General features: G+C 51.6%; 1 protein-coding gene across 3 annotated transcripts in view; it reads right to left on the bottom strand.

The window, feature by feature from the left end:
- Positions 1 to 36: 36 nt before the first annotated feature.
- The window catches only part of BICDL1 (BICD family like cargo adaptor 1), a 104,735-nt gene continuing 88,279 nt past the window's right edge, over positions 37 to 16,492 (bottom strand). For 2 of the 3 annotated variants that reach the window (XM_082641392.1, XM_082641394.1), the window contains 3 exons: positions 11,563 to 11,693; positions 4,670 to 4,790; positions 37 to 1,574 (listed from right to left, as the gene is read on the bottom strand). In XM_082641392.1, the coding sequence (XP_082497518.1) occupies positions 1,413 to 1,574; positions 4,670 to 4,790; positions 11,563 to 11,693 (414 nt within the window). In that variant the 3' untranslated portion in view covers positions 37 to 1,412. Of the gene's footprint in view, positions 1,575 to 4,036; positions 4,082 to 4,669; positions 4,791 to 11,562; positions 11,694 to 16,492 lie in introns of those variants that run through there. The other variant, XM_082641393.1, reaches the window with a different exon arrangement.

Here is a 16,492-nt window from a genome sequence, read left to right as displayed (position 1 = left end):
CCAAACACCCCCCTTTAGGTACCCAGTGACTGAGGCGGGAAGCTCTGTAGAAATTCATTTTATTCTTGAGACTATTTTCAAAAGAAGCAGTGGTGCGCTGTTTTTCTAAAAATATGCCTTTATAGATTCATATATAATATGTATATTATAAAATCCATACATGTATTTACATGATTGCTACATACAAAATTACAGCACTGTGGTATGTACATATCTATAGGTACATTCTTTCCACTCATCCCTGCTGTGCTTTTCCCGTGTAAGGGAGGGAGACGAGCCTTTGTAAAGCGGCTTGCGGGCTGGCTCAGTCCGGGCGCCTCTGAGTTGGGGCCTCAGCAGAGAAGGTGAAGTGGTCGCTGAGGAAGGATCAGGAGTCAGGTCGCCGGGTTGGTCCTTCTGTGGGCCTGGTGGGCAGCATCTGGAGGCGTCTACCCCGTGGTGCCAACACGGCCCTTGAGGTGGAGTGGCTGACCACAGACCCCTCCGGAGCCATTCTGTGGCCTGGACTTGCTTGGCCGAGCCAAGAACTTGTATAGGTAAGAGGTGCCAGGGGCCTGTGGGAGGAGCAGACCCCTCTCAGCCCTGGCGCCAGGAAGGGGAGAGGGCTGAGGGCTAAGCCTGCAGAGGGCCCCGTTGAGGAAGGCCTGCACTGGAGGGGGTGAGGGAGGGCGGGCAGCAGTGGCGGGGGCTGGGGCAGGCCCTTCTTCCTCTTAGGCTCGGGGTGGCCTCAGCCAAGCCCCGCAGGGCCCGCTGTGGCCGAGTGCGAGAGTAGCCCCAGCCGTCAGGCCCCGCAGGCTGGGGCTCCTGGCCCATAGGTGCTCCAGCAGAGGTGCATGCACGCAGGTGAGGGGCCGCTTCCTCCCTGGGCCAGGGGTTGCTGGAGGGTGGGGTTCAGGCTGGGGCCTGGTGCCCTGCACGACTAGGCCCCGTGGCTCAGACCAGCTGGGGGCAGCCAGGGCCTCCTGAGGCATGCAGAAAGGGCCTCCATTTCTTCTGTTCCCCGTATTCCAAAGCAGAAGGGCAACGGTGCTTGGGGCTGGGCACGGGAGTCACTGAGGGGTAGGCGGGGTGGGCTGTGATCCATCAGGTCTGAGCAGCAGAGCCCAACCAAGGGGCCACTCTGGAGGCAGCCTGAGCCCTGCTCAACAGCAGCGGATCCCAGGGAAGCCCAGGCTGGGTGTGGCCAGGCAGTGGGGACAAGGCTCCTGCCTGTCCCTCTGTTGAGAGCAGCCTTCAGAGGCCGAGTGGGCCCTCCTGGACGACTTGGCCCCTGTGCGGGTGGGCAGTGCGGCCGCTGAGCCTGGCCCGGGGGTGGGGTCTGGCGTGTACACATGGTGCGCTGGGCCCCAGCCCACGTCCCCTTTTCAGTCGTCTCCAGTGCACCCATCCTTGCTGGCCTGACTCCTCCCAGTTTAAATTTTCCTGAAGAATGAGAAGAGCCGTTTGCCTTCAGCGGTGCTGGGCTCATTGCCACGCCCCGAGCCGTGGGCCCTGGAGAGGGCAGCAGCAGGCCGCCTCTGTTCCTTCAGGTGCGTGTCCATCAGCTGTCGGTCAATGACCCTGTGCATGTCATCCTGCAGAGGGCAGAGCGGAGCGGGCTGAGCAGCTCTGACCCAGCGCTGGGGGTGGGCAGGGAGGTGGCAAATGTAGGAAGCACGAGAGATGAGGATGAGGGATGAGATGAGTGAGCGGCTGCAGCCACGGTTGCCCCGACGCGACCAAGCAAGCAGCAAGTGTGGACGCAGTGTGGGGACACAACAGTAGCCACGCGGCACCTCCGGCCTCCTCAGGGCTTGGGCTGGCTTCTCACTAGTATTACTCCCTCGGCTGACCCCACAGACCAGGTGTGTCTCTATGGGCCCAGAGGATGGCCGCCGCTGATACTTGCCTGTTTGCCTCTCCACCCAGCCTGCCAGCCCACACCAGTGCTCAGCCTTGCCTGTGACCGGCCCTCTCTGTCCTGCTTCCTGTGTCCCTTTGGGTCTGGGTGGGCACCTCTCACTTGGTACCCACCCCCCACCAAACCCTGGGGCGGCCTCAGCTTGCCAGCTCTCCAGCCTAACATCCTGGCCTCAGGGGGCTTTTCCTCCCCTTCATCCCCTTCAAACTACTACCAGCCTGAACTGCTGATGCCCATGTACCCCTGGCAGGCCCACGTGTGAGGTCACAGGCTCCCTGGTGCCGTCCTCGCTGACCACCAACCACGCGCCTGGGCCCCACTGGCAGAGGCCAGGGGGCATCACCATCTTCGTGGCTTGTCTTGCTCCAACTTATGCCCACTACCTTGGCTTCCTCAATGGGGTAGCACCTTTCCCCTCCGGTGTGTTAAAGTTGCACAGAAAACGCCCCCTTCTCCCTGACTTCACCTTACAGAACATCAGCTTTTATGCCATGGAGTGGCTAACAGACTGAGCAGCTCCACTCTCCATTCTACTTGCTAGATTCTGAGTCTGTGCAAGATTCCATTTGATAAAGGCGTTCCGCCACTAACACACTATGAAAACTATTGGTTTAGAATCAAAAGCAGCCCTGTCTAGTAACATCAGCTGGAAACACAAGCATCTGCCTGATTCCTTCACTCTAAACCCAATGGGCTCTGGGATGTCCTGGTGAAAAGACCGAGCCTTGGGCCGAATGCTGGAGTGAATCAGCTGCTCGTGTCTGTTCGTGCACAGGACTGTGAGGCCTGCTTTCGGGCTGGGTGTTTCCTGAGGTCGGGGCAGATGACCTCAGCAGCCCAGAGCAGCTGCTCACTTGGTGAGCACAGGAAGTGGGCTGGCTGGGCCCCTCTCCCAGCTTGACCAGCTTGTCCACCACTCCTACACACTCACCTAAGCTCTCACCAGTCACTCAAATGTCTTTGCAAGTTTCAGTGTGAAACAAAGGTACTTTCCTGACCAGGTCACCAGGTGGCGGCGGGTGTGGACCCCTTGCTCACGTCCTGCTCTCCTGCCTTCCTCCCCTCCCTTCTTCATATTTAACTTCCTACCTACACCTCTCCTCCTCCTCCTCACAAAAATGAGATATAGTCCCTACTTTGAAGGTCCCCGTGTCAAATCCTCAGCACAGTGCCCTGTACTTGGGAAGTGTTCCATAAAAATCTTTGCTGTTAGGTGTTTTCTGGTACATTGCCAACTGCATTTTTTTCCTTTTTTTTTTTGCGGTACGCGGGCCTCTCACTGCTGTGGCCTCTCCCGTTGCGGAGCACAGGCTCCGGATGCGCAGGCTCAGCGGCCATGGCCCACGGGCCCAGCCGCTCCGCGGCACGAGGGATCCTCCCAGACCAGAGCACGAACCCGCGTCCCCTGCATCGGCAGGCGGACTCTCAACCACTGCACCACCAGGGAAGCCCCCTGCATTTTTTTTATACTTTAAGATTTGTATCAAGATAATTCCGTGAAATATATCAGTTCAAAACTTCATACACACACACATGAGCTGCTCATAATTCCATGCCGGCCGTTACTTCTATAAAACAACCCATAATTATGAGGAGGTGGAACCAAGAAATCAGGGTCAGACGGGTCAGCCTGTCAGTATTGGGCCACCTGCTGCCGCGCTCACCGGATGTGACAGTGGAAGGAGGAGGGAGGCCGGGGCTCGATCGATGGCATGGCACGCTGTACGGAGATGACGCTGGCACCGACACACAACACGGTGGACCACAAGGGAGGCGGCAGGGGCAGGACTGCGATGGTGGCAGGGAAGAGGGTGGGGGGATGAGGGCTCAATCTCACCTCAAAGGCAGGAGGGGTGTACAACTAAAGCTGTTGATACGGGAACTGAGAAAGGCCACTAGATCAGAAACCAAAGGAGCCAGATAGTAAAAAGCCCTGAGGAAGCAAACTGTAGCCAAGAGAAAAGAGAGAAGAACAGGGTGGGTGAGCCAGGAAACAGCAGCTGGCTTTGGGGCAGGAGGCAGGGAGGCAGGGAGCCAGGGAGCAGCTCTCTAGGGGGGAAGCCGGTGCACCTGCAGCCTGCCCGGCAGGGCCCTGGAGGAACAGTGACTTTTAACCTGCCCTCCATGTGGGGCTTGCCTGGGAAAGCCGCAGGGGACTTTTCATCTATCTGGTTAGGATTTCTTGGGGAGAAACAAGAATGGTTACACCACGTTCTGAAATTGTACTACCCTAACCTCATTAACAAAAAGCAAGTATGGCCCTGGCCCAGTGGGCAGCCACGTTGGCTGAGTGGACTCTGACAACTGTGGTCCTAGAGATGGACACACTGACTCATTTTCCCCAGACCTGTGCCAGGATGGTGCTCTTTGGAAAAAAGGAAGCTGGCCTTTGAGAAAGGGAAGAGCATCAGCTGCTGGTAACCCAAGGATGGCTGAACTACAAACATCCAGTTGTGAATTTTCAGTCAGTCATATAGGGCTTCCTGGGCCCTCCATGTTAACGGCCATTTCTTTCTGGCTAATTTAAACAAAGCCATGACGACTAGCTGAAGGAGGCCCCTGTTCCAAGCCTAGAGGCCGGCACAGCCTGGGGTTCCTTGCTCTAGAGAGCATCTTCCTTTAGGCGTTCTTCCCCAGGGACTGGGGAACCATGAGCCCTGAATTTCATCAGGTTAAGACTGGGATTACTGCTCACCCCACACGCATGGGACCCTCCAGTAACAAGCTCTCATTCTTACACTCAGCCTGGGTTCAGAGACTCTCCCTTACCTGCCAAGCCTCAAGCTGCTGTGAGAGGTTCAGTTTCTGCTGAATGGCATCCAGTAGCTGGCTGTTCAGAGACATCATGTCCATCTTGCACTTGGCCAGTTCCAGCTCCACAGCGTTCTTCCTGAAAACAGAAAAGCCAGGGTGAGCGTGGACACGTTGTGCCAGAGGCATCAGGTTCTTTGCCTGGGGCACCTGGAGTCCTCAGGATGAGGAAACAGCCTCTGACCCCAAACTCACAACAAACAGTAACTGTAACAGTAACTATGATGTTACTTGTGGAGAGTTGGAAAGTTTTGCATCTTGCTTTCATATACATTTCCTCAATTTTCATAACCAACCTGTAGGTGAAGGAATAATCTGTCATCCCATCTCAAACAAGAAGTGATTAAAAAAGAATGACACTTAAATCAGGACTGGAACCCAGAGATCAAAGGCCTCACAGCACTAAGGAACTGCTAATTTTTCCCCCAAAAGGCCAGTCCCCTTGCAAGTTGGACTTAACCTCCTAGTGCTCTCCTTTTCACTAACAATCCCCCCTTTAAGGGTGTGTGCAAAGGCAGCCACACAGTGGTGATCATCACAGCTTAGCTAATTGTTGTAGCCAACAGTTAGGGTAAATTATATGATGGAATACTATCACCAGTAACAACCACGACATTGAATATTTACTGACAGTGGGGCAATACTCCTGATATATGCTGAGCGGAGAAAAAAAACAAGAAACAAGGTCACATACGACACAAGCATTGTAAAAGAAAAATTGCTTGTGTGTATTTGAAGGTCATACACAAAAATGTCTACTTGGTTATCTCTGGATGAGGATCATTGATGGGTAATTGCTCCCACACTTTTGCATTTTGTATTTTCACATTTTCATATGTTTTACATATTATTTTGTTCACCTTCCCCAACATTCCTAAATCATGGTTGTTCAACACAAAGGACAATTTTTGGGGAGCCGGGGAATGGGAATAAAAAATGCAAGAGACTAGCTGGGCAGCTTCTGCTAGGTGGCACTGGTTGCCCAGCTGCCAAAATGAGCATTATTTAGCCCTTATCTTCATCAACCGTTACTTTTTAAAAAAAATAAATTTATTTATTTATTTGGCTGCGTTGGGTCTTTGTTGCTGTGCGCGGGCCTTCTCTAGTTGCAGCGAGTGGGGGCTACTCTTCGTTGTGGAGCGCAAACTTCGCATTGCGGTGGCTTCTCTTGTTGCAGAGCACAGGCTCTAGGTGAACGGGCTCAGTAGTTGTGGTTCGTGGGCTCTAGAGCGCAGGCTCAGTAGTTGTGGCGCATGGGCTTAGTTGCTCTGCGATGTGGGATCTTCCCAGACCAGGGCTCGAACCTGTGGCCCCTGCATTGGCAGGTGGATTCTTAACCACTGTACCACCAGGGAAGCCCATCAACCGTTAACTTTCACATTCAAAAGGGCAAAACCAACAAAACTTCAAGTCGCACAGGGCCAGCGACTAATGTGCATGGCCTTGACAGGACCCACCGCAGAAGCTGCCCAGCTCACATCAAAGCTAAGCACGGCCGGAAGGCAGAGCAGTTGGGGTAACCCGCTCGGGCCACCGCGCGACCAGCACTTCCTCTCTGGCCTCAAGTCCACCGAGCAATAGGTCACTTCCCCCGACACTCCAAGGTCCCAGAACGGCTCCCCGCCCAACCTTCCTAGAGAAGCCGCTCCAGACCTCTCACACCAGGACCGCCCACCCGCACTGCAGCTGCGGGGACAGGAGCCGAGCCTGTCCAATCAGCTCCGGCATCTCAAATGAGCCTGTCCAATCAGCTCCGGTATCTCAAATGCCGCACGCTGCTCCCGTCACGCCCGCTGCCATTGGCTGGCCGCAAACCGCGGAAATCCTTGCAAGGCGCGGGTTGTCATGGACGCCCGGCTGGCCAACCCTGCGGTCCTGGAACGTCAACGCAAACCCCTAGCGCCCCGCGGCAGGGCAGCCTCTTGAGCTTACAGGCGTCTCCCGGCAGGTGTCGCCACGAACAGCCTGTAGACCCCAGAATGTGCTGAGTAATGCTGCTGGCGGAGGGGCAGAGGTCCAGCAGCAGCTGCGGCCCGCCAGGCACCGAGGGGTCCCCTTCCTTCCTGAGAGCCCCCCCCGAGCTGGGCCCACCTTGCGGACCTAGGTGTCACAGCCTTGGACTGCACCCTCTGGAACGTTTGCTCACTAGGGAATCTTGGTGCTTCTCGTTCATGGGAAACCCCAGACAAGGAAAGCAATGCTGCAGAAGTCCCTGGTCAATAATGTTTTTTAAAAAAACATTTTTCGGGGGCTTCCCTGGTGGCGCAGTGGTTGAAAATCTGCCTGCTAATGCAGGGGACACGGGTTCGAGCCCTGGTCTGGGAGGATCCCACATGCCGTGGAGCGGCTAGGCCCGTGAGCCACAGCTACTGAGCCTGCGCGTCTGGACCCTGTGCTCCGCAACGGGAGAGGTCGCGATAGTGAGAGGCCCGCGCACCGCGATGAAGAGTGGCCCCCACTTGCCACAACTGGAGAAAGCCCTCGCACAGAAACGAAGAGCCAACGCAGCAAAAATAAATAAATAAATTAAAAAAAAAAAAAAAAAAAACATTTTTCTTTCAGAGGCATTTCCTACTTTTTTTTTTTAATGTGTCTTTTTTTTTTCTTTTAAATACTTTATTTATTTTGGCTGCACCGGATCCCAGTTGCGTCATGCAGGCTCTTAGTTGCAGCATGCATGCAGGATCTAGTTCCCATGACCAGGGATCCAACCCGGGCCCCCTGCACTGGGAGCACGGAGTCTTACCCACTGGACCACCAGGGAAGTCCCTAAATCAGTTTTTTTTTTTTTTTTCTTTTTGCGGTACGCGGGCCTCTCACTGTTGTGGCCTCTCCCGCTGCGGAGCACAGGCTCCGGACGCGCAGGCCCAGAGGCCATGGCTCACGGGCCCAGCCGCTCCGCGGCATATGGGATCCTCCCAGACCGGGGCACGAACCCGTATCCCCTGCATCGGCAGGCGGACTCTCAACCACTGCGCCACCAGGGAGGCCCCCTAAATCAGTTTTAAAAAGGAATATTTCAAAGGGCTAGATGAATTCCTTATTTAAATGAAACCACTAGCAACTGACTCCTTTTTCTTTTTGTAAGGCAGACTGCTAGCCCTGGATTTTTTTCACTGAGGACCTTTCACCTGCAAGGAGGTAAAATTGTTACTTAACTTAGCTGAAACTCATCTATTGTATAAGATAAGGAACACCTTAAGGTTGTTGCTGTCCAGTGAAGAGAGGGAAGTTATTTTTCTTGGGGGGTTCTCACCCCGTCTGCACATTAGAATAACGGGGTGGGCGTAAGGGGAAGCTTTTAAGAAGTTGCCCCAAACTCAGAGATTCAGATTGAATTGTTCTGGAGAGGGCTCTGTCAGGGGGAGACTTCCCCAGAGGATGCTAAAGTGCAGCCAGGATCGGAGATGATGTACCTGAAAGGATCTTGTAAAATTCTTAATGGTCCTATACAAATGTGTGATTCCCCCACATTGAATGATTCCTTAGGTCTCTTGTCTGAATTTCTGTATACCCAGAATTTCATTTCTAAGGGACAGAAAAAGAACTATCCTGGAGTGATCCAACACCCTCCCTAAGGCCAGCCCTGTTTTACAGGGTCCAGGAAGGACAGGGGCTTCACTCCAGAATTCTCCCTACTCAGGGAGGAGAGTGTGCAGATCTGCTCAGTCAGACCCCAGGAGGTTAACTGGGCCTCCTTTGGCAGCAGGAAAGGACATGCATTTCAAGGTAGATTTGGTGATTTCCTCTGTCACCCAGGTGTCAGACCTAGGTGCACTTATTTTAACAGAGGGAACTGGACAACTGTTTCTTCTGCTCTCCTGCATCCTGGAACTTTCTCTGGCTGTATCTCCCACCTCCCATGCTGATGACAGAGTATGGTCAGAGCTTGATGGTCAGCTCTCCTCTGCTTGTCTAGCTGAGAGGTGACCAACTAGACTCTACTTCTAACTTATTTTGCTTCTTATTCCCATTGGGCTTCTACAATTAGTACCCTAATTTTACCATTTTATTCCCTACTTGTTTGGCACAACCTCACCCTTTGTTATTCATAAAAGTACGGTCTCACTCCAAAATATCACACTGCTATTCAGGTACTCAGTAACTAAATCCACCAGGAATGGCAAAGATAACACAGGTTTGTGAGCCTCACTAAGGATAATTCCAAAATGAACTGGGAATTGAAAGACAACCTGATATGAGATTCTGATCAGATAGACAAGGGGACCCAAAGGTAAAACTATGAAACGGAGATGATGGAAACGATTAAAGAGAACAGAAGGGAGGGGAGGGGACAATTGTATATGGAAGTGAAAAGTGGGAAGGTGTGAATTTTAAAGTCAGAAATTAAAATGTGTCGGGCTTCCCTGGTGGCGCAGTGGTTGAGAGTCCGCCTGCCGATGCAGGGGACACGGGTTCGTGCCCCCGTCCGGGAAGATCCCACATGCCGCGGAGCGGCTGGGCCCGTGAGCCATGGCCGCTGGGCCTGCGCGTCTGGAGCCTGTGCTCCGCAACGGGAGAGGCCACAACAGTGAGAGGCCCGCATATCGCAAAAAAAAAAAAAAAAAAAAAAAAATGTGTCATATTACCTTTTAAAAAGGCAAATAATATCTATTTACAAATTGTTTTAAATAACCTCATTTTAGCTTCCTGACAAGCACCCTTGAGGTAAGGGGAAAGGATGTGGAACAGGAGTCAGAGACCTGAGGTGGAGGCCAGTGATCAGCACTGGCTGTGATCCCGGGGGAACTTCCTCATCTGTAAAAGTGGGATTAAAAAGTATTACTTCTTGCTGTGGCTGGGATGATGAAAGGATGAAATGTTTTGTAAGTAGTAAAGTGATGCACAAATGTTGTTATTAATGTGTTGTAAAGCCCCCAAAGCAGGTGCATTTTTAGTACCTTTTACCTCCTCACACTCAGCGTATACGGCAGATTGGGTGTGTGACAAATAATTTTCAGGGGAGTGGGGAATATGTAAATGTTTTTTGCCTATGTACCGCCACATGTTCTGAATGTAAAAGAATGCATTTATGCATTTCTTCTCTGCCAGAGAAAGCCCAAAACATTATTTAAAAATGACCTAGGGACTTCCCTGGTGGCGCAGTGGTTAAGAATCCACCTGCCAATGCAGGGGACATGGGTTCGAGCCCTGGTCTGGGAAGATCCCATATGCCGTGGAGCAACTAAGCCTGTGCGCTGCAACTACTGAGTCTGCACTCTAGATCTCGAGAGCCACAACTACTGAGCCCGCGTGCCACAACTACTGAAGCCCACGCGCCTAGAGCCTGTGCTCTGCAACAAGAGAAGCCACTGCAATGAGAAGCCTGTGCACTGCAACAAAGAGCAGCCCCTGCTCGCCGCAACTAGAGAAAGCCCACGTGCAGCAACGAAGACCCACCACAGCCAAAAATAAATAATTAAAAGCAAAAAGAAACAGTGAAATTACAATGTTAAAAAAAATGACCCAGGGCCTCCCTGGTGGCGCAGTGGTTGGGAGTCCGCCTGCCGATGCAGGGGATACGGGTTCGTGCCCCGGTCTGGGAGGATCCCATATGCCGCGGAGCGGCTGGGCCCGTGAGCCATGGCCGCTGGGCCTGCGCGTCCGGAGCCTGTGCTCCGCAATGGGAGAGGCCACAACAGTGAGAGGCCCGCGTACCGCAAAAAAAAAAAAAAAAAAAAAAAAAAAAATGACCCAGTTTACTACAAATATAAAGGACAGAGAAAAATGTTAAATGACACTCTGGGGATGCAATCGAACTTAGAATGCAGAAAAACTATGAGATAAAAGATTCAGTTTCTTCAATAAATGCAAATTGGAAAAAAAAAAGATGGAAGGGGAAGTGTTACAGACTTTTGGGACATAACAAGTAAACAGAGTATGTGGACTTTGGAGTCTGATACTTATCCATTATAAAAAGACATTTATGGGACTTCCCTGGTGGTCCAGTGGCTAAGACTCCACATTCCCAATGCAGGGGGCCTGGATTCGATCCCTAGTCAGGGAACTAGATCCCACATGCTGCAACTAAAGATCCCACATGCCGCAACTGAAGATCCCGCACATGGCAACGAAGATCCCTAGTGCCACAACTAAGACCTGGCACAGCCAAATAAATAAATATTTTTAAAAAAGACATTTATGGGACAACTGGGGAAATTTGAACACTGGATACTAGATGATATTAAGAAATTGTTTTAAGCTTTTTTACATGTGATAATTCTGGTGTGTGTTTTACAAAAAGAATCTTTTTCTGATAGAGATTTATGTGAAAGTGTTTATGTTTAAGTGTTTATGGATGAGATGACATGATGTCTTGTGATCTGCCTTAACGTGGTCCAGAGGGGAGGTGGAAGAAGTGGGTGGCTATAGATGAAACAACACTGGCCATATGGTGGTTAGTGTTGAAACTCAGAGGTACATAGGTCGGTATTCATCTTATGTTTTTCACTTCTGTGTATGCTTGAAGATGTCTATAATGATAAATAAAACAAACAAAAACAAACAAAAAACTAACCTAAAAATTAAAAAGTTAAGGTATATAATGATATTGGAAAGCTAAGATATAAGTGGAAACAAAAAAACAAGACATGTGGAGCAACATCTCACTGATGTTTTTAAAGAAATCTGCAAAAACTATATTGTACACCTGTATATGCATAGGTAAAAAAAGCTGCAAAAAATGCATACCTGACTTTTAACAGTAGTGTCTGAAGAAGAATGGGATTGGGAGTGAGGGCGGGTAGTGGGGAAACTCTCACTTTCAGTTTTGTATTCTTCTGTATGATTTAACTTTTAAAACTGAGCACATACTCATGTTACTTTCAGTTAAACAAGTGGTGCCCACTCACTTTGCGATGGCCTCATCCCGGTCCCTGATGGCCTTCTGAAGCTGCTCCTTTGGTTCCTTGTCCTCAGATGTCATTCTGAGTCGGTCTCTCTCCTCCTTCAACGCAGTCATCTCCACACTCAGCAGTGTCACCTAATGAGAGACGAAGGGGATAAACGTGATGACACCACTGCTGCCAGCCTGGGGTGTTTCCCTTCAAGAGGGAGGAAAGAACAAGGCCCAGGCAGGCTCAGGGCCTATGTGCAGGGCAGGCTGGTGACTTCCTGCTGTCCCCTGCTCCAGGAGAGAGGAGGCCTCATGCTAGGCTGGAGCTCAGTGGCCAGGGAAGAGCTCAGCCCTGGACTGCAGCCCTGGGGCCAGATCCCGGTAGTACAGAGCACAGCACCTCCTTCATTTCAAGGCACTCTCAGGGACCTAATGAGTGAAGGCCACACACGCATCAGGGCACTGAAACACATTTTTGGGGGTAGGGACTCCAGTTTTGTTTCTAGCCATCTTCCACTCAACATGGAACACTGCCCTGTGTTTCACAGGGCCCTGGCTGGTCCCAAAGCCTGGAACCTGGCTCCCATTTCTGTGACAGCACTTGACGCAGCCTGGCTCTTCCACCTTCTTCCTTCAGCTCCCCAGGTCAAAGCTACATGGAATTTAGACAGAAAAATTATGTCATCACCTTTCACTTCAAGCCTGTTACCTTTTCTGTCGTCCATGCCTCAGTGAATGGCACCAGAGCCCATTCACTGGCAGTCAACCTTTGGTGGTGAGGTGCCCCTCCTAGGGGCTCCCTCAGTGACCACAGCTTAACCCACCCACTGTACAGAGTAACCCCTTGAATACCTTGAGCTCTGCCATGTGAGAAGTGTGTCCTATCTATCTGTGTGTCTCAGAGCCTAAGTGCATACAATGCTTAATCCCAAATGCTTGTGCAGTAGACAGTTGTCATTTTGGGGCTAGTCAGCATCCAAAATCCCTTCCTATCTGGGGCATTTCTGGCTGCATGGACCTTGGTAGGAGGCAGAGAATGCCCTCCCACTAAGGGAGCCAAAAGAAGAGACATCCTTTCCTAGGTACCTGGGCCCCCCACTTGGGGCTGCAGCTCTTGAGGGTACAGCAAAGCCATCGGCCAGTGGGAAATTAGTACATGGACAAATGGATTTGTTGCCCCACTCCCCATGGCTTCCTGTTTTGGAGCTCAGTTCTCCAGCCTTCCTGTTGATTCTGTAAGATTTCAGATTTAATTCCAATATATTCTCTTTCTGCTTAAGTTAAGCAAAGCGAGTTTCAGTTGTCTGCGACCAGAAACCCTGCCTGGTAGAGCTTCAATAAGTATCTGTTGAATGAACGGAAGGCGGGGAGCCCTTCTTCTCAGTTGATAGGATCAGACTAGAGTCAGGATGCCTGACCCTGCCCTCTTATTAAATATTACACATACTTTTACATCTTTCCAAGGGAAGATCCATACATACAGGTCTGTCCCTCCCACGAGGGGACAGACATCACCTTCTGTACACTCCTCTGCTCTTCAAGGCCCAGGTCTAATCATCTTTAGACAATGAAGCTGAGCAAAGGCCCCAGGACTAAGGCTGAAGAGCAAGTTTCCCTGGAGGTACTTTGGACCCCCCAAGCTGAGGCAACACAGTTGCCAGCTCCTGGGGTAGCAGCCACTGAGGAGCAAATCAGAGGACACCCAATAACAAAGAGGTATACAGGACAATCTGTTGTCGCTATGGGCAATGGATGTTGTACTCTCAGGTGCGTGGTAGGGAAGGTCAGGACCTGGTGCTCTGTGCTTTCATGGTAGGGACAGCTCCAGTGAGCAGGGTGAGAAGCCTTAGGGAAGAACGGGCTGGGCAACTGCACAGGCCAGGGCATGCAGGTGCAATGAGCCTTGAGGCAGATGAGGCAACAGGTGAGAAGCCCAGCCTCACCCTATTCTTAGCAGGTTCCACAGCCTGGTAGGCCAGACCTCAAGACCCAGAAAGCACCTGGAAGAAACAGCCAGCCCTCCTCAGACCAAATGAGCCCTGACGTGGCCTCAGGCCAGCTGTGGGCCAGCCAGGTGTTCTGCCAGCTGAGTGAGTGACAGATAGAACTACATGCTAGGCAGGAAATGCAAACATTTAATATGCTCCAGACAAAACTCCACAAGAACTTTTTGCTTTGGCCTGGAAAACCTGATCAAGGTAGAGACTGCCAGCTTAGGAGTAACAAAGGACTTATCCTCTCTGAGCTGCACATAAATTCCATAAAAAGCAGGAAGAAAAAGAACTATTCCGGGCTTCCCTGGTGGCGCAGTGGTTGAGAGTCCGCCTGCCGATGCAGGGGACGCAGGTTCGTGCCCCGGTCCGGGAAGATCCCACATGCCACGGAGTGGCTAGGCCCGTGAGGCATGGCCGCTGAGCCTGCGCGTCCGGAGCCTGTGCTCCGCAACAGAAGAGGCCACAACAGTGAGAGGCCCGCGTACCGCAAAAAAAAGAAAAAAAAAAAAGAACTATTCCCCACCATCAAGTTGTTGTGAGGATCAAACAAAATAAATAACATCAAGGGCCCCGCTCAGGGTGTAAGTGCCTCCCCCTCCTCCCCCCCCATAGACCTTCCAGCTGACAGCTGTCATGAGGACCCACTGGGCTTCTTTATCTGCTGACTTACGTTACAGCCACCCCTAAATCCACTTTTCCCCATTAAGGTGGGTGTCCTCGAGATTGAATAGCATCAAAGGAAACATCCTGAAGTCATATATCCAGGGCTGACAATCATTTGCATGCCTGCTCTAAGAAAGGTGCTGCACTAGACGCTTTAGGAGAAGACAAAAGTACATCAGACCTTGAGCTTGTTCTTGCGGGGGGTCTAAGGCTGGACTGGGAGGGTGAGATGGGAGTGAGGGTAACCATGACAAAGCAGGGCCAGGGGGCTCCCTGAGGAAGGGAAGCAAGAGAGTTCTGAGGAGGAAGTGAGACCTGATCAGGAACCTGAAGGGTGAGTAGGGCTGTATGTGCAGGTGATGGGGGAGAGTCTTCCAGGTAGAGGGAGCGGGAGAAGAGACCCAGATGTGGGAACACAGGGCAGCCTGTGCCACGCCCGTCTGTAGCCTACATTCAATTCTGCTAAAGCTAAGGAGGTGAGATGGAAACAACAGGAATGGAGGGTGGATGGCTGGATGCAGCCAGACCGTGGTGCCAAGAGGGCTGGAGGCTTCCCATTACTCGATGATGGGAAGTCAATCTAGAACGTGCAAGCGGTGTCCCGTGTTCAAGCTGTGCTTCAGAAAGATGGATCCATATCATATGGAGGGTGACTGGGCTGGGGTAAGGCAATCAGCTGGGAAGTGAGCACCAAAGGCAGGGTGTGAAAGAATGAAGGTCTGAAATGGGACAGTGGCTAGGAGGATGGAGGAGAGAGAACCTGCTGAGATTTTAGAGGAGGGGTCACCGAGATCTCATTAGTAAGGGCCTCAACTGCTCCCAGCACACACTCCCCAGAGTTTCCATGTCCCTGCAGTAACTGGCATGTGCTTCAGTCAAGCATAAAGGAGCCAAATGACCGGGTTGGGGACTGTGTTTCTTACTGTACCTCCCATGACCTGGCTTACTGGCCTGGGAATTGGCAAGGAGCCAAGAATAACTACTTTTCATATTGCTCTGCAGGTCCTCCCTGGCTCCCGGCAGCAGCTCCAGACCCCACGCGCAGTGCTCACTGGAGAGCTGCAGGGATGGGGGAGAAAAGGCTGAGTGGGTGGGCAGGGAGCTCTCCACGGCCATCACGAGGGCAGGAGGCAAGTCTTCAGGTCTGGCTATGGGTTTCTGCCTCAAACAAGTAATTATCAATTAAATTAAACCTCGGCTCTCTTTTATTTTAAAATTTGGGTAGGCCTCTGAGGGGGTGGGGTACTGCAGGCACTTCACCTTCCAGGCCCCATACCTTTTACCTCTGGCCTAGTTTCCAGGAGAGAAAAGAAAGCAGTGGGAGTGCAGGCTGGATCATGGGCGAGGTCAGACCACAGTCTAGGATCCGTTTTTGCTGGAACCTCGGTCACACGCCACTTGTCTGGGCCCTGCTCCCCAAAGGGTACAAAATTGGCCTACTCCCCTCATGATAGAGAGAGGCCCTGGAGGGCAGGGGCCTTGTCACCTCCACCCAGCGCCTCTCGAGGTCCAGGGCGGCACAGGCTTGCGCGGAGCTAACCGCACTAGGCACCTCTGCCCGCCGTGATGTCCGCCATGTCCACTGTCCTGGCAGCTCAACTCGCATCCCATCCACTGCCCTGGGAGGTCTGCAGCTTTGACTAAGGAAGAGATGACCCCTGGCAGAGGCCCAATGCTATATCCTATTTGGGACCAAGCGTAACCATCTGCTTGATGAGGTTTTTTTGAAAGGGAATCCACAGGAATTGACCTAAACCAGTTATCAGTTGAACTTTTAAGGAAAATTCCCTGGTAGAGATGGCCTCCTAAATAGTTCCATAGCAGACTCTCAGCAACCTCCACCTTGCTAATGTTTCTGAACCAAATAATGCCCTCTTGGGTTTCTAGTTTTCTAATTCAGAGAAGCAACAAAGCGACTTTTATTAATCCAAAGAACTTTTATATCTGCTTTCTCTTGCATTTTATTCTTTGAGTTTGGAAGGTCTGACACTCCCCCACCCCGCCCCAGCCAAACGAACGACAACCTGAGGATCTTAGGTTTTAGGCACAAGAATGTCTTTGGCTGCCCAACCCTACTTCCCAGGGGTTGGCCAGGAACAAAATACAGCTTTCAGGAGCATCTTCCTGTCCTTATCTGGTCACTCACAAGAAGAAGAGAGAAGTAATGGCTGGGGGTGCAATATCTTCCAAGAGAATAATACTAGAAAGTCTAATGGGTACAACCCCAAAAAGGCAGGAGTTTATTTCTGTAAGTTCCTTTAAATTTAAGAAATACTGACTGAAGTGAAA

This window comes from Mesoplodon mirus (assembly GCF_964341445.2).
Source record: "Mesoplodon mirus genome assembly, chromosome: 13".
NCBI classification, from domain to species: Eukaryota; Metazoa; Chordata; class Mammalia; order Artiodactyla; family Ziphiidae; genus Mesoplodon; species Mesoplodon mirus.
This window is presented reverse-complemented; position numbering and strand designations above follow the sequence as displayed.